Below are 22,721 nucleotides of genomic sequence, written 5' to 3'. Positions count from 1 at the left end.
ACATGAACATGTGAACTTGTAATACAAATCTAAACAAAAGTGGTTAAACAAATGCTCAACGGGCTTTTTAAAAAAAATCACATGAACATGTGAACTTGTAATACAAATCTAAATCAAACTCTAATCATATCGATATTATTATTATCCTTACTATTATTTGGACGGAACTTATTTTATATAGAGAGAATATTCTCAAACTAGCTATTAAAAACGGTCAATAATGTGGATATGAGTATTAATATTCCCAAATTAATTGGTCATAAATAGTAAACCAATTAATTTGTTTGACAACAATTTTGAGGCAAGTTCCAAAAGTTGGCCCCTCCATGAAATAATACTAGAAAGCAGCACAAAGACAATAGAACACAAGAAGCAACTAAAAACCAGAACAGACGATATTTCACTTCAAAATTTCAATATTTTGTAACAATTCTGAGGTAAAATGCATTTTACAGATATTCATGGAGAAAAAGCAAGTGGCATTGAAAAGGTGGTGGACAAGGGCTGATTAAACTTAATAAAGAGGCAGGTGCCTGAAAAGGGAAATATTGAATCTACCAGCAGCAGAGAGAAGGCAACTTGAAGGAGAAATAAGAAGGCAAATGACCAGTCCTCCTAATATAATCAGCCTTTTCAGAAGTTCTTACAGATTTCTTATTTAGTTTTGCCTCTGCATTTGCACGTTTCTCTTCAGCTATTCTTCTTGTGGCTGCTAGTTTATCTGCCAGCGTCTCTTGTGCACCAGCTTTCATTTTCTCTGCCCTTTTCTGTTCATATATAATTAAAATAAATAAATAAAGACACCAGAACTGTTCATTGGATTCTATGTTGAAAGATGTTTTGTGGATTTCATGATCACTACAACTTCAAGGAAGAAATGAATTGCAAAAAGAAATATATTAGATAACATAGGGTTTCAATACAAAAACAATTGGCAATTAAATATGTTATCTATCTTATAAAGATTGTGAGTCCTTTGATTTTTCCAACGTGGGATTCTCAACATGTCTTTCAAGAGATGGAGCATCTTCAAGTTTACCATTTTTTAATCGAATCTCAATTTTTTTGCTCTTGTCAAACACTTGTTGGGGTGCTTCATGATGTCTGAGACTATATTTGATAACATGGAGTTCCATCTTAAAATTAATTTGTGTGGTATATAACTCATCTAATTTTATAGACCTTGTAGGTCCCTTGGAGAAGGGATTCTCAACAAAAGATGAGTAGATAAAATGCTATTTGAGTCCTTTTAGTTCAAGTTTACTCCTACTTAAATTGAGTAATTTGAGTAATTTTAAATATTATCTTATAGTTTTAATGGGTTGGTTAAAAAATATCGCTAAACGTTTATAGTTATTAGAACGTTGACTGTTTTTTACCTTGGATAGGCTAACACATTGATATAATATATACAAGCTATGAACAATTGTATTACGATTTGAGCTATATAAAAAAGAGAAAATTCGTCTGAGTTTTTCGAAATCTAGCTAGACATAAGACAGGTGAGCTACAGCACCCTTTCAAATCCAATCTTTCCATTTTTTCTCTTTGGCGCATCAAAAGAAAAGCTGCTGTGGAAGAAAACTAATGACAGATACAATTTAGGAGATCTAGCCAAACTACAGAAACTATACTATAACGAAGAAATGATTTGGATCAAAGTTCAACTAGACATTCAAGTTTAGAAGAAAGTACCTCCATTTTTCTCATTTTTGACTCTGCTTTCTTCTTCTCGCTGGTTTCCCATGCTTGTATCCTCACTTCTTCACGTTTATACCTTGAAATGCAGAACAATCAGCATATCATGAACATCCAAGTGTTAAATCTAGCATTTTAAGTCCTCCCGATGCAGCATCCTAAAGAAGGATTGCAAAGAAGGAGAGGACATTCAATCATCAGGATTTCAGTCTGAAAGGATGAGTCTGATATCCTCCATTTTTTCCTTTTTGTTTAATGAAAAAACGAAAAAGACCCACAAAATGGGATGCTTTCAAAACTTACAACTAGTTTCTTGAACTTCGGAATAAAACAGAAGTTATCAATCGGGCCAAAGTGATCGCTGTTCAGAACTTGAAAGGCAAAGGCAGAACTAAAAAGAAATGAAAAGGGATCAAATAGTTACCTTGCCATATGCTTGGCTCGTTCTGCTTCATCCCAAGCCATTGCTCTAGTTTCCATAGAGTCCATCTGTAGAGTCTGATCAGAGCTCTGGCTCTGGTTTTTCACCACCATGGCGGTAGAAGCAAAACCTGCTTGACGATCTTCGATGGTTTGCATCTCATGGTGAGGCCTTGCTGGAGTGGAAGATCCAGAAGTTATAGGACTCTGAAGAACAGGGGTTGTGGCTCTAACTGGAGTAGCCGTCCTTGAAGGCTCCTGACTCGCTATGGGAGTCATATCTGTTCCCATGTCCCTCACACATACAGATCTAACCATCGTCTTGCAGCTTTCCAATGGCTTATTGACTCTCCAAATGGGTTCACCGCATTCCATCTTCTTTGTTTCTGCTTCACTTCGACTAGTCATAGCAGAAGCAAATCCTCCATTTTCTTCTTCCCCTTCGATCCTTTTTTCTCCAATGCTCAAATACTCATGCTCTTGTTGTGGCACAGCAGCTATAAGCCGCAAGTCATCAGCATTCGAGTTTCTATGCTTGACTTTAGACTCCCCTTTTTCTCCTCCTCTTGGCAACCCAAATATCCACTTCTGTGCATCGTCCCACTTCGATGGAGTTGATTTCGCAGTGACTACCCGGCGATGAAAACCGCCATTAATTCCATTTCCTCTATGAAAATCAAAACCCATAGCCTTTTCATGCTTTGATCCATTGTTGTCATACCCATTCTCCTCTCTCCCCCTCATTTTGATCACAAGAAACCTCTCTCACACTCTCACAGACATATTATCAAACAGATGGCGTGCATACTTCAAAGATCACTAGAAAACACTGGACCCCAACTTCAAATGCAAACCAAAAAAAAGATCTAGATTTCAGCATCATTGGAAAAGATAAAAAAAGAGACCGAAAAGAGACATCCGAAAGCCCACAGAATTGAAAAAAGAAGAAAAAGAAAAAGAAAAGTTTCGTTTCGCATTCAGAAGACGAATGAGGAAATGAAAACAATAAAACCCGACAAGAAGTAGAACCTCACCATGTCTGAATGCTAAAATTTACGTCACTGAAGGAGATAAGGGACCCATTTGAAGCAGTAAAGGGATGTAGATTTCGAAATTAACACAAGAGTAAAGAAATGTGTAATTTCCATAGCAGGGAAGCTCAGAATAGCAGGCAAAATTAGTAGAAGTGGGTACAAATGTAATGATTTGTAGAAGTAGTAGAAGAAGGGGTGGAAGGAAATGAAGGCTATGATCAGATTAACTTCAAAACATTGAAGAGAGAATCAAAAGGGGGATGATGGGTTTGGTATGAATATGATAGAGCTCAAATCTATGGTGAACGGTAAAATTAAAGCATTGAAAAGCTGAGAAACTGCAGCAGATCTGTTATGGAGGGAATTAAAAAAAGCAAAGAAAAGAGGAGATGGTTGGGAATGGAGACAAAGCAGCATACATGTGGCAACTTGGCAAGTAATTCCAAAAGAATAACTGAATACTCATAACATAATTAGTTTAAAATACCACTTTAGTCCTTTCGGTATGATTTATGAATAAATCAGTATAATTATTATTCCATTGCAACAAAAACATCTAACGCTAAAAATAGTATTGACCCAAACTATTAAACTTTACTGCACAAAAAATAGAATTAAAAGTTACCATATTTTCTTAGAGATAGGATGATATCTATATGGGTGCTATAATGTTAATGTATGCATAATATTATGATAACCTCACCAATATAGAAAAAAAGTATCATCAAAATTCAATCAACCCAACCCATATACCCACGCCCATATTTTAAAACGTTGGATTGAGTCCATTTTCGGATCTATGAAATTGGCCTAAAAACTTCAATCCAATTCATGTACACCGAATTAGAAAACTTAATTTTAAACTTTAAGGATTAAAATGAAATAATGATAAAGATTTAATGATCAACAACATTAAACCTCCCATGAATTGAGTAATTATATTTTCACGTTGGCATATTTTATACAATAAAAGTTAGTATCAAACATTAAGTGAGAGTATAAGAGCTAGTTTGGAGAAGCGTGTGATTAAGACGAAGGCAAAATTAGGTCAAAATATCATTTTAATTACTCTAATTTTAGTGTCCGTACTTCAATAGATCTTAAACTTAGTTTGATCAAAGTTAATTTAAACCAACAATAATTTTAATATAAAAAATAAAACATGAAAATATATGTCTAAAATTTTATATATAAAAAAAACACTATAGATAAAATTAGATAATTAAAAATACATCAAAAATCGAGAAATGGGATAAAAATAGTATTTTAAGCGAAAAGAAAATTAATTGCATGGGAATTGATGGACTTTTTACACTGAGCAATTCACATGGGGTGCAAAGCAGTCAGAATCTATCCCACTCCCATAAAAGAATTCTTGAAAGTGATAAAACTTAGTTTTAAATTTTGTCTTTTTATGTTAAAAGAAAAGACTACCATAGGATTCAATACAACAAGTTTTTTTCTGGGGAGGTTTATCCTTGGTGCATTATTTTGAAAAATAAATAAAATGCTATGTTAAATTGTAAATTTAGATCAATATGATTTGAAAAGAAGTTATAACTATAGAATTGGATTTCCGTAGTTTCTACTAAACCTCATACATAGTTCTTACCAAGTGATGATTACTAAATTTGTATTGAACCAAATGGACTAAAGTCTCTGAATTTTGACATTAACTTTGTAAATATTTTTTAATTAAAGAAAATATCAAATAGGTAAACCAAAATATTTTTAAAAGGACAAAAAAATATCCCCAAGAATCAAGAAAATTTTGGTGTAATTGAAAACGTGTTTCAAAACATGATACAACAAGCAAACCAAAACATAGTATGTTCCAAAGAATGATCCAACAAGGGGCATGGGCCTGAACTTGAGGCCTGAGCAAGAGCTTGCCTAGACCCGTTTGATCAAATTTTGTCTCTTTCGATCATAAATAGATAGTCATACTGACCCGATTAATCCAAGAAATGAAAGCTGCTTGGTTAGATATTACTGAACAATTCCAATCAACTACAAAAATTCAGCCAAAATGAGCATTGGGATGGTATTTGTCAAAGGTTTAATCCTCTCCCTATACATGTTGTCAAAGAAACTTAGAAAAGACTACCAGTGGGCCACAAGTAGTTGTGGGGGTGCAGAAGAGTTGTGTGAGCGACACCAGAAATATAGGACCGATAACAGTTTAGTTTTTTGAAAACTATGTCCTTACTTCACAATCAAAAAATTTCCTAAGAAATAGTGCCTATAAATTTAATTTTCAAAACTAAATACCAAAAACTAAAAGGTTATCAAAACTGGCAATAATTAAACTAATCTTCTTAGTATTATCAATAACCAGGGCGAATCCAAAATCGCCACCTACTGCTATTTAAATTTTCTCAAAAGGAAAAGTGGCCAGCAAGTTAGGCAGTCTGAGTGCCAAAAATGATAATTGAGAGTAGATTGAAGGTGGGGTATTTGAGTTATGGCCTTTTTCTTTTCCTTTTTTTTTTCATTATTTCCCTTTTCCACATGGGGAAGATGGGCTCACATTGGATGTTTGTACTTCAATTAGGTTATGACTAATAAATGATATTGTGAAATTGTGAGACATACTTGACCCAGTTTTACAAACTGTTGGAGCAGGGCAGCAGCATCAGCAACCAGACAGCACTGCTGCACCAGCTTGACTGAGTCAAATATCTCTCAATTGTACAAAAAATTTCTGTCAATAATTGAAACCTGAAAAACATAAGAGACATAGAGGAAGAGAAACAAATGTTAGCATAAGAAGAATAGTGTTATTTGTGACATCAGTTAATATCAAATGAGATTGAGAATGAATAGAACAAGCCAAATCAGAGGTTACTTTTGAATAGGGGTAATACTTTACAATATGGAAATAATGAATATGAATGAGAGGCTTTATATTTAACACTGCTTCTGAGCACTTGAATCAAATAAGAATAATCAACAAGAATGTGGCAACGGGAGCAAACTATCTGTGAAGAAATGAAATCCCTACGACCTCTCGAGTAAATATCAGCCCTAAATAGCAATCAAAAAACAAAAGGAGAAAAAAAAAACTTTACATTTACATCACCAACATGTCGTGGCATTTCTTATACATTAAACTGGATTTGAATGAAATCATGTGGCAATTACCCAGACAAGCCCCCGCAGAACACGAGAGGTCTTTTGGTTAAATATGTGTGGTAGTGAGCTTTCGTTGTCTGAGGAAGAAGATGGGAAGGATGGACAAGCAAGGGCACTATTCGTTAGAATCACATTATACTGCAGTTGCATTTCGATTCCAGCTTTGGAGGTTTCGCGGTGTCCACTTGATTAGGAAGGCCTACATTTCGAATGGTGGACTCGTCGGTGTTCTCATCATTTTCAGTATAAGCAATAGGGGGCTTTGTACTCATTTCGACACGGCGTTGTCTAGGTTTTTGTGATTTCATAACCCGTTTGCCTCCTGTTCTATGGCGCAGATCACTTCTGTTAGTGTTAGATTTCCCCAAAATGGTAACCATTGGTCGTGAGGCTTCCAATGTAACCTCATTTTCCTTTTCCTTTTCTTTTTCTTTTTCCTTCTCGATTGCTATGGTAGCAGCTGAGTAGGCTAGATCATGAACAATGGAGCTACAGAAAAGTATTGTATCTGTTGCCTCTTCAAGTGTCAAGCTTCTTACCACCTTTGTTTTGCCCTGATAATCAACAATGACTGTCGATTCTTCTGCCAAACATAAAGTTTTATCAGGGAAAGGAGCCAGATTCAAAATTCATCAAAAGCAGTTTAGAAGTAATTTAAGCCGAGGACATGATTAAAAACCAGGATTGGTCTCAAATAAATTCAAGATCGCCGTATTAAAGAGAAATTTAGGAACTTAAAAGAGCTGCAAGGAGAGAACTGAAAGAATAGCATATAATTTACCATCTAAGAAACTTTCATACCTAGGATGCCATCAGATTTTTCGGCATTAATAATAGAAGGTGTTAGATCCTGGTCAGGCCCGCTAAGAACCACAGATTCCTCTTCCAGTGGAATCATTGATATTGTTGATATATCATCCTGTGAACCTGAAGCTACCACCTCGGCTATTTGGGTGGCTTCTGTTTCCGATATTGTTATCATTGGATGAGTGGAAACCTCTGAACGTTCATCTTCAAACACATCACCAAGCATGTTGTGTCCCTCCAATTTGGAACAGTCGGAATTTGTAACCGATGCGTCCTTATCCGAGACACTCCTACCGCCTGATGAGTCCTCCCTGTTTACATGCAAAACATAATTAACCATTTTGGATAACATGTCCCCAAGAAAATTTCAAAATGATGCTGACGGCATACCTTGACAATTCTGAGGTACACGTGTCCAATATCCTACACGTGTCGTATTCAAATTTATCCTCCTCTACAACAGCTACTGAAATTGAAGAGGTATCATCTGACTTCCCATTTTCAGAAGCTAGTTCGGCTTTCTGAGAAGACGTAGTAGTTCCCTGGCACGAGGAACACTCTAAATTGGCCACATAAAAATCCACATTTTCATCTTGCTTACAAGTTTCAAAGCCTGATATAGGATGGGCACTGGCTGGTATTCCGCTGGAAGCTATCTCAGCGCAATGTGATTTCACGCTAATTTCACCTTTTTTGTTCTCCAACTCCCCTTTCCTTGAACTTAAACTTAACTGTCGTTGCATTCGCGCTTCAATCTGTCTGGCTGAGCTAAAATCAGCTGATGATGATGCGGAAAAACTGCTGTGTCCAATAGAGCTTCTCAAACTGCTCATGCTATCCCTTGCAAAAGATAGATCATCGTAAGATATGGTACTTGCAGTAAAAGTTCTTCCTTGGACAACAGGGCCCTTACTGCTGCTTGACCTCTTTAACAATATAGAAATTCCTGCACCTTCTGGTGAATCAAATCTCAAGCTTTGATAGTCGTTACGCTGAAGAGGTTGCTGGTATCCAGACCCAGTATCGGGCTGGTTCCCACTAACAGCTGATTGGCCAATCTCCAAATGGTTAATAAGGCTATGCTGACTTTCCTCCGATGGGGTTTCTGCGGGGAAGTTTTCTACGTAACTTGGGCCTTGTTCAGGATAAGATGCTTGATCTTGCTCAACATTGCCCACAAACATAGAAATCCTAGATTCACCCAAATCATTTGCTAAGGCAGAGTCTGGAGAAATCACCACCAACTCCACCTTATCGAATGGCTTATCTTCATATTTTACTGAAGACAGCCCTGATAAGCTTTCAGTGACTGCAGTCATATTTTCGGAGATGGCCAAACTAAGACATTTTTCTTCCCTGCTGCATTCTGGACAAAGATTAGCATCATTTTCCTCTGTGTCAGTAACACGATACCTGCAACCACATCTGGAACACACAACTGTATCTTCAAGGCAAACAATCTCCGAAAAATCAGCCCCCTGGACATGAGAAGAGTCAGAGGTGGAACTTATATCTGGGACAACAGCTTCGTAACTGCTATCTCCAGTGACAACCGGATCACAGCCAAGTGCAGGACCACTATCAAGTGATTTAATATCATGGATGGGATCTTCATCAACAATATCCATCTTATCAAATGCAAATATTTCTTCATGACTGTTATGATATTGTATTTTCTCACATTCATTGACCATATCATCCTGATTTTGGTCACTCCCTTCTGTATCAAGTGCAATACATGTACCATGATCAGAACTTGCATTACTGCTGGTTGTGACCGAGGAGTTCCTGGAAATCAGAGAACGATGTGCAGAACTTGCCTTGCCCGTGTAAAAAGTGGTGCTAGGTACACTTGATAAAAGTGGCCTAAACATATTTGGGCTTTTTCGATCCTGAAGAAAAACAAGTCCATTAATACCATTAGATGACATGTGAACTACAAAAGCCCGAGAAGAAATGGGATAATTTAAGCAAGTCACCAATGTAAATTGGAACTGAAATATATTTTAATTTACTTCCAAATTCCAAATCTTTCTTTGACTAACAAACAATTGCACTTGCTGTAAATCTTCACACTGAGACATTTATAGAGTTGAAAGTTTTTTCATTTTTTCCAGTTTCTCAAACTGTTGATATGATTACCATGTCAAAGTTCAAATATTAATACCAAAACAGTCCCAATAAAAGCATATTGGTTGAATGTAAAAAACTAATATGAGAAAACAAAAGCAAATTTACAGCTTATTTATACCAAAATGTGACTTCCAGGCATATGAAATAATATCATTCAGAAACTAAAAGAACAAAATGCATACCAAATGTCGAATCGTGGAATCAAGAGATCTCTTGGGAGCAGAACTAGAAACTATTCTGTGTTTCTTGGAGAAGGCCAGAGCTTTGTTATTCGAAAATGAAATCCCTCCTTTTGACAATGAATTGTCTAAACTGCTGATAGGAATTGACTGCAAGGAGTCTAAATCATCATCACCAGATGAGGCTATAGAACCTCTGCTGTAAGAGCTATACCGATCTCGATCATGACTATGAGATGAGCTGATGCTCCTAGAAGCAGTTGGAGACATTGACTGCCTACCATATTTGTGGGCAAGGTCCCTACTGTTTCGGGAAGCTGGTGAGGACCCTCTCACATACGATGCTGGCCGGTCATCCAAAGATGTTCGAAGGTTAGGGGGAGGGTCAGAAGAGAAACCAGGAATATTGGTTTGCCATGCTCTTATTTTAGGTGAGGCAGAATTCCCTCTGACTGACTTTATGGGTGAAGTTCCCCTTGCCCCAGAGATTCCAGCAGTTCCGCTAGACCCTGTGCTCAACCTCCTGGGAGTTGGGGTGGAAGACCTTGGCACAGATGTTGATGGCGTACTTGGAGGAGGAGGAGATCTTCTTGTTGGGGTAGTCGATCTTCTGGATGGTGTAGCATGGCGCAGACTTGGAGTTGGGCTGGAATGTGGGGCCGACAGTTGCCTTCCCCGTAATTGAGGCACGCTGTTTGCTGACCTAGGAGATGGGCTTAAACGATTAGGACTCGGACTACCCCTACTCGTACTGCTTCTGTGACTTTTTTCCATCTATGAAAACAATACTCTTCAGTGTTTCAGCAAAGAATTACAGAACGTAAAATAGCTCTTACACTATATTCAACATGATCAAAGCTCAATTATTACACCATATAAACCATCACACGTACCGTGGATGATCTCGATATGGAAATGGGTTGACTGCGAGGTCTCCCCCTGCTTGCAATAGCAACTGAAGGTGGCTCATCGTCCAATGAAGGGAAAAGAGGGGTGTCGGGAGGTGTTAACAACCTTGAAATTGATAGTATAGAACGTTTTGTCAGAACATAGCGAAGGGGAATAAATTATTCAGCTTCAAACAACAGTATGCTATATAAGGAGCAGCAGTACCGTTAAAATGAGTACTTATTTCGACCATTAAAAAATTCTTAAAAGCAAGTTTGGTAAAATAAGTAAATAGGTATAAATTAGTAAGAATTTACATGGACTAAACATGCAAGCATTCCGAACAACATAAGCAATGGGGTTAACAGTAAGTCACCAGAAACAGGAATAATGCCACTAACCAGTCGTAGTCATTTTTCTCCGCTTCTACATTATTAAGCAAATCACTATTCTCTCCACGAACAGGAATGGAGATACCAAGCTTCAGATCTGAAAAGTGCCTCAATTTTGTAGCTGCAGAAACAATTGAATAGTTTATGAAAAGTGGAGGATTGACAGCCAAAATAACTGGCTGGCTTTTATATTTGGCAGCAGAAAATGCATAAATAATAAAATAAGGTAAGCTCGTAATTACAAAATGAGTCCTCTAAGTCCTCTGCCGACTGAAGCAGGAAACCCTCTCTTTCTCGAGTCTGCATTTCATTGAACAAAGCAAGATCGTCATCTTTCTCCCTTATGCGCACAGCACTCTCAAAGCTGTGGCCTCGCTTATGATTACTGCCTCTGGACTCTCTACCAGGAGAGCTCCGCAGTGCTGGAGAAGGAGGCATTATCATCCACCCAACAATAATCTAATCTTGTAGCTTCAATTTATCCACATGGCTCAAATGAACAACAATCCATAACCCAAATCAGAAACATACACTATTTCCTGTACACCCAAGGAAAACATGTGTATTGTCAGCCGATTATACGTTCCATCTAAAACGAGCAACGAATACCCATCATTTTAAATACACGTAATTAACATAATTCCACCCAAACCGGCCAAGTCAAACTAAGACCAAATCTCCCTGAACGAATGCTCGAATGTATACACTAAAAAATACGGAGAGATAAAAAAAAAAAAAAAACAGTAAAGCCCAGTTGAACTAATAAGCCAACAAATTGAGATCCTTGCCATGTAATGTAATGCGACTTTTAAACCCTAGTCTCAATAAAAGGCACAACAAAGTATAAATAAAAATTTAAAAAAACTACTCAAAAAATCCACCCTCCATACCCAACAAAAAAACCAAACGAAGTTCGAATTAAAAGCAATAATTCATCGTCTAAAATAGAAATTGGAAGTGGACAACTTACTGAAATTCTCCAAGTCAAGAAGGAGCATGAAGATAGTGAAGTAGACAGCTGAGGGAGTTTAAGATCTCAAAATTCAGCCGTGTGAAGCTGAAAAGGCAATTGGAAGATATAGGGACTGTTGACGGCCGGATCTACAGCATCGGTGACGATACAGATCGGAGAAGAAAGAGATCGGGCAAGAATCAAGGAGACCTAAAACTGATATTCCGGCATTCTCTGAGAAACGAAGAGAGTAGAGAGTGAAATTTTTTGAGAGCAACTAACCTCCGTAATCTTGTTTAGATTAGCCTTCCTTCCTTCTTTCTTTCTTTCTTTCCTCAGCTGCAAGCTTTCATTTTCCTTTTGCTTTCTCAGTTACTCTTTTTGCTGCTCCCACATTTTCTTTTCTTTTCTTTTCTTTTTTTCTTTTTTTTTTTTTCTTTTTCTCCTCTTCTTTCGTTTTTCTTCCTTTTTTCCTTTCCCTGAATTCTTCATTTTTACGATAATGCCATTGTCACTCTTTCTAAATTCCCAATATCCCTCTGCCTCCCAATACCAATAATTAAAATTTAAGGACATTGAAAGATATTTTTATACAATATAGTTTTGTAATTGTGGTCTTCTGGCCTTCTGGGAATGGTCAATTTTTTTTACTTCAAATTAAACCATAATATTTTGTATTTATATTTTGAGAAAAAAATATATAACACTCTCGACCTTTTTAAAAAAAATGTAAAAATCTATATGATATGGCTTATAATATCATTCCCTTCTTGTAATATGTAATGTGGGACAAAAATCATTCACCATTAGGTAAATAATATAATGTTAATATGTAACGTGCGACAAAAATCATTAAGTAAATAAAACAATGTTGTGTTTTGAGAGAGAACTTTCAATTTTTACGTATTACTTTGCATAATTAACATGATATTGTTATTTTTTTTGTTAAGTTTTAATTAGATACTCAATTATTGATATAATAACATGATAAAGAATTAAAACTAGTCAAACAAACCATAGTTTTAATTAGTTTGTTTTTTTCTATTCAAAACAACCCTAAAAACTACTAATATATCTTTAAATAATATATATTTTTATCTAATAAATGATTACTTACTATAATTAACGTTAATAAAAAAAACACACATTTAAACTCTTAATGAATGATGTTGTATTTATATAAAGGATGGGTATTATTAAGATATAGATTTTTGTTTTTGCTTAACGATGTTAATTAAGCATTAGTGATTTAAATGGATATTAAAACTAAATTTGAGAGAGTTGGGGTGTTTGTTAATTTAGTGTTTACAAATAAAAAGAAATAAACGTGTTCACAACAAATACCCTAATTTACATAAACTTGAGTTGGTGTGAACTTGTATGAAATAAAAAACAAAATGTGGAGAGTAGGGATTTAGCAATAGATCATCATTGCACTTTTAAAATGGCAATACAATACAAGGCTTCAATTTCAATCCATCTCACCTTTTTTTGCTCTATTCTTTAAACTTTACACCTATACATTAATCCAGCCACCTTATGAAATGACAGGTTTTTCTTATGCCTTTTCATGTGCAATTATTGTATTTTATAATTACTCAATATAAGATACCATTTATTAAAGAACAAAAAAAAATGTTTAATGTTTATCTTTTAACATTTTTCTATGATTATTCTTATGCCTTCTTTCAAATTTGAAAAAAATGGCATTAAAAAGGACAAAAATATTTAGAAACAAAAAAACTATTGCGAACATGACAAAATTCGTGGTATCGTTCGTTATTCACAGGGTTATCATACGGTAATGATAGAGTTATCAACTTTTAAAATTGTTATTTTTGCAATTTATAAAATATAGTGACATGAGTTTTATGGTCATAATTTTCTTTGCTGTTTTTGCAATAGCATTTTCAAAATTAGCAAAATGAACCAAAATATTTACAAAAACAGCAAAACAGCACGGATTATATCTCTTACAGACCGCAGTAGACCAAAACTAAATGTATATGTGTTGTGCATATAATAGTTTGTCGTAGACATTATTTTGTTTTGGTATATTTGTAAATATTATAACAGGTGAATAATTCACAATTTACATATTTAAACAACAACTCAACGTCAATATGACAATTTATTTATTTTAAATGGTCGGTATTGATGTTTTAAGTATTTAAAAATCAAGTTATAAACAGGACATATTATTATACTGTTTTGTAGTGTTTAATCGTAATAACAAACCTTCTAATGTATTAGTGATTTATGGGACTCGTATTGTTTGAGATACTTAGTTTAGATGTGTAAAACAAAACAAAAAAAAAAAGACTAATATAAGGTTTCCAGATAAATGTGCCGACTTCAATAACCAGTTATTGTTATTATAAATAAGAAGACTGAGAAAGTAACGATGTTAAGACAAAAAAAAAAAAAAAAAAGTGGATTAATTAAGTAATATATATAATATTTGTATAGTTTAAGCAAGCTTTAATTTGATTTGAAGGGTGTGGGGAAGTAGGGTATTGGAAAGGGATTAGAGAACTAATAGGGTCAACACAACCAACTAGATTAGGATTAACAACTAATCAATTAGTAGATGCAAATTAAAATTAATTTCACTTACAAAATACAATAATTGAAAGAAGAAGGAGAAAAAAAAAAAAAGGTACAAATAATGTCGTTTTATTTGGTAGGTGCTCTCTCAAAGAGTTGTAGTAAAGATTTCATTGCAATCATCAATCCAACTGTTGCTTTCCCAATTCCCATCTAACGTCAAATGTGTATATTTAAATACCTCTTTTATTTTATTTTTTATAAATAGATTCTTGTTGATATTTTATTGAATGTTTGCATGTATACTCTCTTTCTCCCCACATCTACCCTCACATTTTATAATATTTACATCCCCTCGTACTACCAACTTCTATTGCATCTAAATATTGTAAGGTCAAACAGGTTGTCGTAAGAAATTAGTTAACGTGTGTAAGTTGGTTCAAACATTTATGGGTATTAAAACAATGAACATTTTTAAAAATAGCAAAATAATTTGAAATATTTACGAAATGTTAGATTCTATCAATGATAGTTAATGATTGACTTTTATGAATTGAAAATATTTTGTCAAATTTGCTATTTTTTACAATTTATCTTAAGAAAAACAATTAAGCTTTTTTTATATGAAAAGTAGTGTCAAATATATATTAATTACAACTTTTGATTTACGATTATGTTGCGTTCTTTTAAATGAAATTTACAACGAATTTTGGATATTCATTTTTTTTATGTTAAAAGATAAACTATTTGGTTAGGTATTTGAACAAATTTTAATTATTAGGTATTTGATCTTTCACATTGCTAAATTTTAACGTAGGAGTTTATTTCTCTATCGGATATGTATAAAAAAAACGATGATAATTTTGTGATTGTAAAGCTAAACGTATCGTGATTAAAAAAAATTGATTGAATGTTACATTTAATATATTCTACATTATACCCTTCTTAAAAGTATATATATATAATAGTTAGTTTGAAGAATGGAATTATGAAGCTTTAAAATTACAATTAATGAAATAATATTAGAGGAGGAATAAATAATACAAAACCAAAAGTCAACACATTCATTTAATTTGATGTCCATAGGAAAGAAATGCAATTTTATGAAATGATATGAAGCTCTAAAGAACAAAAAAATAAAGAGAGAAAACGCAGAAGAAGAAGAAAATGGAAAATATAATTGGAGAAGAAATACGTAATGGAAGTAAAGAGTTAAGACGTCATAAATGCAATGAAAAGACAGTTCAAAGAATTGGGTAGAGAAACAACGACGGCCACTCCTCAACCTCAAATGTGCCGAATTTCATTAAAAAAGAGAAAAGGAAAAAGAAAATAACAATAATAATAACGGTGTTGGGGTTGGGGAACGGAACGCGACAGATTGCCCGCCTTTTCCAGTTCACACGTGTGGCCCGTTTTTTCAGCCCGTTGACACTCAATTCTAGAGAGTCAGTGCCCTCAGCGTGCATTTTGTGTGATTAGGTAGAAAGCTGGGGGTTAAAAACTTAAAAGTACAAAAAGTAGATTTTCATCCATCCCCCCAACTAATTCTATATTTCTTTTATCTCTTCCTTCCATAAAATTATATGTAATTGAAATCTTATTTTTCTAGTCTCGGATATGAATAAATTAACAGAGCATCTTTTTCTTTAATAATAGCCAAATAAATTAAAATAAAATATTTATAAGGTATATTGATTATTAGTAAATGTTACCCATAGAAGAATATTATTTACTAACAAATATTTGTTATAGATATAATATGAAATTTTGTTATAGCTCGTAAATATTTTGCTATTTTTTACAATTCCACTAAATTAATTGATATATAAATTTAGTTATGAGAATTTTCAAAAATAACAAATTTTACGAAATATTTATAACTTATAGCAAATTTTATCACCGGTAATAATTGATATGTTATATTGATAGAAAACTATCAATAGTATAATCTAAATTTTTTCTATAGTTTGTAAATATTTTAATTTATTTTGTTATTTCAAAAATGTTTCATTTAGTTAATCCAAATGTTGTTTAATCGATAAATATATTTGTGCCTGGTTAGTATATATATATACGTGGATGAGGCTTGAACCCGAGTATAGTTGAATTGAAAGAGAATTTTATCACTATATCAAACGATTAAAATGACTAGTTTAAAACATTGTAAACCAAATGCGTGTATTCTTTAAAACTTAGAGACGAATACATGATATCTCGTTTATATGCAATACAAGCGTTCTACGTAGTTATTATACTATAAATAGCACCAAGACAATTTTAAGTTAAAAAACGAGTGCATTTACAACAATGGAACATATTTGAAACACAACTTTTCACTTTCACGTGCTATTGAATGGTGTTTAGAATTTGTTGATTACTAAATACATGTTCAAACTCTTAAAAATCATAACATTTGAAATTGTTAATTATCCACTTATTAGCACAAGTTTATACATTAACCAAGTGTTTTGTTTTTAAATAAAAACAAATGTAAGATGAAATGTTGAACGTTATAAACACGAAGTGTTAAAATCTACGCCAATTAATATTGAATTGCGTTTGTTTTCAAAAGCTATAATCAAAAAGTTCATCTCAAGAAGTCGACACATAACAACATCACTAAAGTATCATATTTTATTGTTAAATGTACATTTCATGATTAAACTCTATTACTAGCCCATTGGAAAACTTTGAAAAAAAACAAATACATTATTAATAGGTTGATCAAATCAAAATCGTCAAACTTCTAACTACCCACGTCTCATATATACGACCTATAGCTAATAACTACTAAGAATTATTACTTAAAGAAGAAAATATATGTATGTATACGACCAAATAGCTAACAACACACATACTTATTTTGAAATGTATATATTAAATTGATTTACATCAATTTATACGAATATACACAAGTAATAATAAGATGAAACACTCCAATTTTTGTTAGCCCATCACTAAAATTTATATCTAACATAGATTAGAAATGATAATCATGATATAATGCTAAAAAGCAGTAGACTCCAGAAAATTATTGTATGAGAGCTTCATATAATATTAAAATTGGCAAAAAGGAGAAAGGAGAAAGGAAAAAGAAAGAAACAAAAAAGTGGTGAACAGAAACATTGTCTTATAGTGTATTTGTTTAATTGGAAGTTAGTATATTTATAGAAAACATTAAATGTCGTCCCCTCGGCATAATTATAAATTTATATTATGGATGTTTAGTAATGGGACGATGTTTAATTAGTGTGTATAAATATATATATTAGTTGGATAATTATGTTCTTAAATAATGCTTGACCAATAATTTATGGGGATATTATCAATGATTAGTACAAGTGGGGCATGATTAACGAATATTTGGCAATACAATAAAGCATTATACAAACAAATGGAATGGGTGGGGAGTGAATTTGACCATCCTTTGGACAACCCTCTTTATTTATATTTATGGATCTTTAGATAAAATAACAAAAAAGTTTACGATAATATAATTTATGTTACTGCATTTTATAAATTATACAAGTCGAAGTCGATAGACCTATGATTATCTTATCATATCACTAATTTTAATGTATTATAGGTTGTTTTATTTTTCTCTAGATGTTTTTATTATTTGATGCAATTTTTCCATATTTTAATGTTTTTTTATAAATTTCATTTTACAAAATGAATTATTTTTTATGGTTTTATCAATTACTTCTTACTAGTCAAAGTGATTTCACTCACAAGTGTAAGGTTGGATATTAACTTCACGTAATTATTGTACTAAAAAAGTATTTCTTACAAAATACATACAAATTTCTTACCCTTAAAAAGAGATCAATAAACTAGATATTATAAGGCTAAACTTCAAATTGTGTTAAATGGTATGTTTTAAATAAATTAAGTGATTGAATAACATATTCAATATACAACTGAACATATCACACATTCTAAACTTAACTATAAATTTTTAAAAGTTATTGAAATTTTTGGAATTGGACTGAAAAAATTAATATTACCTTTACCAATCAATCATTAAATTAGATATCGTATATTAATAATATAAACAATTGCAAATATAGTAATTAGAATCAAAACATTATTACACGTGCATAATAGCATTTAGAAAATCACAAATATAACAAATTATGTCCAATATTTCTATCTCTAAGAGAAACTTTCTATATTTCTCATGTTTGAGAAACATTACTATACTTTTTTTTTAAATATTTTTTTTTAAAAAAACCTAAAACTTAACTATTCTCATCCAATTCCTCAAATTAAAAACCAAAGCAATTGAAAATAGCCCAAAGCGTTGGGCTGATCCACAGACCAAGCAATCAGCTCGTCGCGCCAACCGGGAATTTCAAGCTCCAATCGGGAACTCTATTTTTCACGGCGGCCTATTGGGATACACCGCACCGGAGAGATCACATGTTGGCGGCGCAAAGAATTCGATCTTCATCTGCTTTCTCTTCCACGATTCGTTTTCTTCAACTATGGAATAGAGGCGTCTTTGTTCACGGCCATGCTCTATCTTCTTCCACCGCTGGCTCTCCCGACAAAAGCTTACTTGATCTTAAGGAGGTCGAGACGATTCTGAATAAGGTGAAGGCGGACGATGTCAAAGTGATACCAGTCCGTAAAGACTGTGATTGGGCTGATTACATGGTGTTCGCCACTGGTAGGTCTACCTGGCATGTTAAGAACATCGCTCAAGCCCTAATTTACCAGGTAAGTTTCTTCTTCTGCATTTCTTTCTGATTTTATTGTTCCGACGTTTCAATTATATTTCCGAGAAAATGAATTTGAAGAAGAGATGTTGCTGATTAGTGTGGCTTAATTTTTTATCTCGTTTTATTTGAATCTACAGATAAAGCAAAAGCAGAAAGGTGCTAGACAGTTAGTACTTCCTAGTGTGGAAGGGCAAGAGGAAGGAAAATGGATTGTCATCGACTCTGGTCCGTGTTACTCTCTTTAACGAGTATTCTGCACGTTCTTGTTCTTGGACTCTGTAGGAATTTGTATTGCAGATAAACCAATCGTCTCTATTTTCTAGGATACCCATAAACGAAATATTACGAACTAATTCGATTCCACATGCTTTGAATTGTCAATTCTTCTGCACCGTAACACTCTGCACGCGACCTAGCAAGCTGCAACAGAGTTTATACTATGATTGATGCATTCTGCTACGTATAAAATTAGTTATTGTTCGTCAAATTAATCATCCCTCCTTAGGATTTTCTAGAAATGATGATGAAAATGAAAATTATGGTACTATTGGATTAACAAAGATTGTATCATAGTGTTGTTTTAAGATTTATTCATCTATATATTTGCTATGTCCTATGAAAGTTTATAATGTATACATTCTTATTGTTTCCGGCCAATGCTTTTACAGTTTATCTTTTAGCAGCCAACATGATTTACTCCTTCTCTTGAAGCCAGGGGTTATATTATACCCACAACCTGAATTTGTTGTACTAAAAGAACAATTTGTTTTTTTACGTTTTCTTACGTTTTCTTTTAGGTAAAGTAGTAGTTCACGCCCTCGACGAGAATGCCAGGAGTTATTACAATCTGGAGAGCCTTTGGTCCACCGAGACACCACCAGATGATTCAGCTCAGGTGAATTCTTGTTGCTTTTCTCTTTTGCCCTTTATTAATACAAAGGGGAAGAACATACTTGGGCATGATTTTTTTTGCGCTTCTTTTCAACCTTCTTCTGTTTAAATGTTTAAACCAGAGGTACACGATTTACGCTTTCTCGTGGCACCTTCGCATTTTAAGGCTCAGATAGTTGGTTGAAACGGTAGGTAGGTAGGCGTAGGCTAACTTAGATGTGATAAATTTACACTGCTAATTTCCCTCTAGAGGCACAGACAAGATTGTGGTCAGTAAAATCACACTTGAGATACGTTTGTGATGAAATGTTAAATCACGCTTGAATGTGAAAAGTTTCAAAATAGTTCATTTTTCATAAAAATATTTCGAAGTTTACAATATTAATATAGAAACCCAAATATTGATTTATAAGACCTTTTGTTGAAAAATGAATTTAAAAGTAGTCTTACCCGTTGAGGAATGGTTAGAATTGGTGAGCATTGATGCTCTTTTGCATATATTGTTATTATGGAGTGAAATGTTGACCTAATCCGTTATTCCTCTCTCCTCTCCAGTTGAAGAGGTCTTTTGTAATCACCACAATTTACACGGGTTTCCCTTTTGTAATTTCATTCCATCAATGAAGTTGTTTGTGATTGGAAAAGAAATGTTGACCTAGTCTAGAGCAACGAACTTGGTGAAGTAGACCATTTTCTTCTTTTTCCCAGCATTTTGGATGGTCTTGGCTGGATTTCCTTTTTTTAGTTTCTGAACCCCTGCTATGGCTTGGGGTTTAATCAAAGGTTGGAATTGTGAAAGGGGGCTCAAGGTATCAGTTATACATACAGACAGTCAGACTTATAGGGATCTACAAACACTCACGATATTTAGCACTGTGTTAAGTAAAGACTACAGCCATACTCTCACGAATGAAGTCTGTGTTGTTCCTTTAAACATGTGAAATTTCTCCAACATTCATAGGGATAAAGAGGTTAATGTTGGGGGATCCTTCATTCCATCCATTTCTAGAAGTTTTGCCAGGCATGTTTGGGGATGGAGAGTGATGTGGTATTGAAATCACTTTGAAACAGACCTTAATTATCCAAAATCAATTTTAATAATATGAAAATCATGTCTCAAAGATTGGTTATGAATGACTAGAGGCTTGTTAGAGAGTGTTTTTGAATGTGACAAATGATTGTAATCATACGCGGTACTCCTACCCAAGCTGGTTATGAATGACTAGAGGCTTGTTAGAGAGTGTTCTTGAATGTGACAAATGATTGTAATCATACGCGGTACTCCTACCCAAGCTATCACTCTACAATTAGTTTCTGGGAGACCATGATCAGAGATATTGTACCCATTTCTATCATCATATTGCAATAAACTGCTGCTATGCTTTTATATTGAAAAAATTCTTTACTGAATCGGAATGAACTGAACCAAATAAGAGTATGACCTAACTCCCTTGGTCTTAACCAATGTCTTATTCTGTTCTTTGTGCAGGATCTGGACAGAGCTTTAGTGAAGATACGGCCGAAGAACAACTCCAAGAAGAAACCAACACAAAAAACTCCTTAACAACTGAAAATTCTCTCTTCAATGATCATCTCATTGTCCCCTTTTTTCATAATGTAGACTTGAGAGTGTAAGAAAGAAGGAACGATGCAGATGCTTCACTGTTTTCTGGGAATTATCCATTTTCATCTTCATCCATGAAATTATGTGAGCTTATTTACTCTCTCTCTCTCTCTCTTTAAAAATATATATATATATATATATATATATATATATATATATATATATATATATATATATATGTTTTTTACAAACAAATTAATTTAGTGTGTGAAAGTTTTGAAAATGAAAACAAAAATTTTCTTTTGAGTTCAACTAACAATTTAGTCTTTCTATTTTTCCATGAGTTACAGATCTTTAACTTCAACAATTATATTTTAGTACTTTAGAATGGTTATAGTTTAGTTTCTTCTAACGAAAAATATTGTTAAAAGTTTAATGAAATTTCTTGTTTTTTGAATTATATTATTCATAGTATTGTATATTCGAATACTAAATTGTTTTTTTCATTGATGTTTAGTACCTCTAAAATGAATGTTTTTTCCCCTTCTGTTACTACATATTAACAAAATCTTGGAATTTAACAATATTTTGAAAAGAATGAGAAGAATTAATACGTAATATCTAGTTTTTATCATAATTCGACTGTCAAATAATATAATCAATTAATTGACTTTACATCTTAGGTTTTGATGGACATGATTTCTTTTCTATTATATATTTTAAAATCTAAATTTATGACTAGTCCAATTTTGAGTATTAATATTGAAGTATGATAGATAGAATACAATACCCCGACGTCACCAACCTCGTTTGTGAATTTATATTTGTTCAAATGAAATCACCTTTTTTTATATATATATATTCATTTTTTAAGGAAACAACTTTATGAATTATTACATTTCTATTTGGATAATAATAATAAGGGGCATGGTAAAAAATAACAAATTTTATAAAATAGTTATTACATATACTAAAATCTTTATAAAATAGTTATCACATATACTAAAATCTATTATTGATAAACTTTTCTATTATTGATAAACTTTTATGGGTGGTAAAAGAAATCTTTTATGGGTGGTAAAAGAAATTATATAGAAATATTTTTAAAGGACATTTTTTAAAATATTAAAAAAAGTTATATAATAATATTTTAAAGAAGTATTTTTAAAATAGTAAAATAAATTAAAATATTTATAAATTATATTAAAATTATAAATATATTACACGTGTACACTTGGGAAAGTAAAGCTTAATAATATTTCCTTTTCATTATTTATAATTCAACATTATTAATCGTAGCAATTAGAAAAGCAAGGGAGAAAATGGTGATTTAGGTGAAGCGAACTCTCATTTT

The 22,721-nt window shown here is 33.1% G+C and overlaps 3 protein-coding genes across 4 annotated transcripts; 1 reads left to right on the top strand and 2 right to left on the bottom strand.

The window, feature by feature from the left end:
* Positions 1-294: 294 nt before the first annotated feature.
* LOC101222169 lies at positions 295-3,551 on the bottom strand. Its single transcript, XM_004142894.3, has 4 exons — positions 3,153-3,551; positions 2,123-2,958; positions 1,696-1,777; positions 295-767 (listed from the first exon to the last, which is right to left on the bottom strand). The coding sequence occupies exons 2-4, from the start codon at positions 2,860-2,862 to the stop codon at positions 555-557; spliced, it is 1,035 nt and encodes a 344-aa protein (XP_004142942.1). The 5' UTR covers positions 2,863-2,958; positions 3,153-3,551; the 3' UTR covers positions 295-554.
* A 2,420-nt stretch (positions 3,552-5,971) lies between these two features.
* On the bottom strand, positions 5,972-12,168 carry LOC101205907 (serine/arginine repetitive matrix protein 2). Of its 2 annotated transcripts, XM_031881463.1 has the most exons (9): positions 11,921-12,163; positions 11,657-11,854; positions 10,929-11,225; positions 10,696-10,807; positions 10,300-10,420; positions 9,410-10,180; positions 7,485-8,986; positions 7,089-7,405; positions 5,972-6,870 (listed from the first exon to the last, which is right to left on the bottom strand). In XM_031881463.1, exons 3-9 carry the CDS (start codon positions 11,128-11,130, stop codon positions 6,416-6,418), a joined length of 3,480 nt encoding a protein of 1,159 aa, XP_031737323.1. In that variant the 5' UTR covers positions 11,131-11,225; positions 11,657-11,854; positions 11,921-12,163; the 3' UTR covers positions 5,972-6,415. The 2 variants fall into 2 exon arrangements, with proteins under 2 accessions (XP_031737323.1, XP_031737324.1); XM_031881464.1 differs by having other exon boundaries at positions 5,972-6,867; positions 11,657-12,168.
* Positions 12,169-18,472: 6,304 nt separating this feature from the next.
* On the top strand, positions 18,473-21,527 carry LOC101206146 (protein Iojap-related, mitochondrial). Its single transcript, XM_011651214.2, has 4 exons — positions 18,473-18,910; positions 19,050-19,137; positions 19,710-19,807; positions 21,293-21,527. Exons 1-4 carry the CDS (start codon positions 18,611-18,613, stop codon positions 21,365-21,367), a joined length of 561 nt encoding a protein of 186 aa, XP_011649516.1. The 5' UTR covers positions 18,473-18,610; the 3' UTR covers positions 21,368-21,527.
* Positions 21,528-22,721: the final 1,194 nt, after the last annotated feature.

Source organism: Cucumis sativus, chromosome 2, assembly GCF_000004075.3.
Source record: "Cucumis sativus cultivar 9930 chromosome 2, Cucumber_9930_V3, whole genome shotgun sequence".
Classification (NCBI taxonomy): Eukaryota; Viridiplantae; Streptophyta; class Magnoliopsida; order Cucurbitales; family Cucurbitaceae; genus Cucumis; species Cucumis sativus.
This window is presented reverse-complemented; position numbering and strand designations above follow the sequence as displayed.

Coding starts and splice junctions, on each gene's coding strand:
- LOC101222169 (XM_004142894.3), bottom strand. CDS start 2,862: ATGAGGGGGAGAGAGGAGAATGGGTATGACAACAATGGATCAAAGCAT. Junction 1,778..2,122: donor CGAGCCAAGCATATGGCAAG/GTAACTATTTGA, acceptor CTGCATTTCAAG/GTATAAACGTGAAGAAGTGA. Junction 768..1,695: donor CAAAAATGAGAAAAATGGAG/GTACTTTCTTCT, acceptor ATATATGAACAG/AAAAGGGCAGAGAAAATGAA.
- LOC101205907 (XM_031881463.1), bottom strand. CDS start 11,130: ATGATAATGCCTCCTTCTCCAGCACTGCGGAGCTCTCCTGGTAGAGAG. Junction 10,181..10,299: donor CCATATCGAGATCATCCACG/GTACGTGTGATG, acceptor TTGTTTTCATAG/ATGGAAAAAAGTCACAGAAG. Junction 8,987..9,409: donor ATTCCACGATTCGACATTTG/GTATGCATTTTG, acceptor GTTTTTCTTCAG/GATCGAAAAAGCCCAAATAT.
- LOC101206146 (XM_011651214.2), top strand. CDS start 18,611: ATGTTGGCGGCGCAAAGAATTCGATCTTCATCTGCTTTCTCTTCCACG. Junction 18,911..19,049: donor CTCAAGCCCTAATTTACCAG/GTAAGTTTCTTC, acceptor TTGAATCTACAG/ATAAAGCAAAAGCAGAAAGG. Junction 19,138..19,709: donor ATGGATTGTCATCGACTCTG/GTCCGTGTTACT, acceptor GTTTTCTTTTAG/GTAAAGTAGTAGTTCACGCC.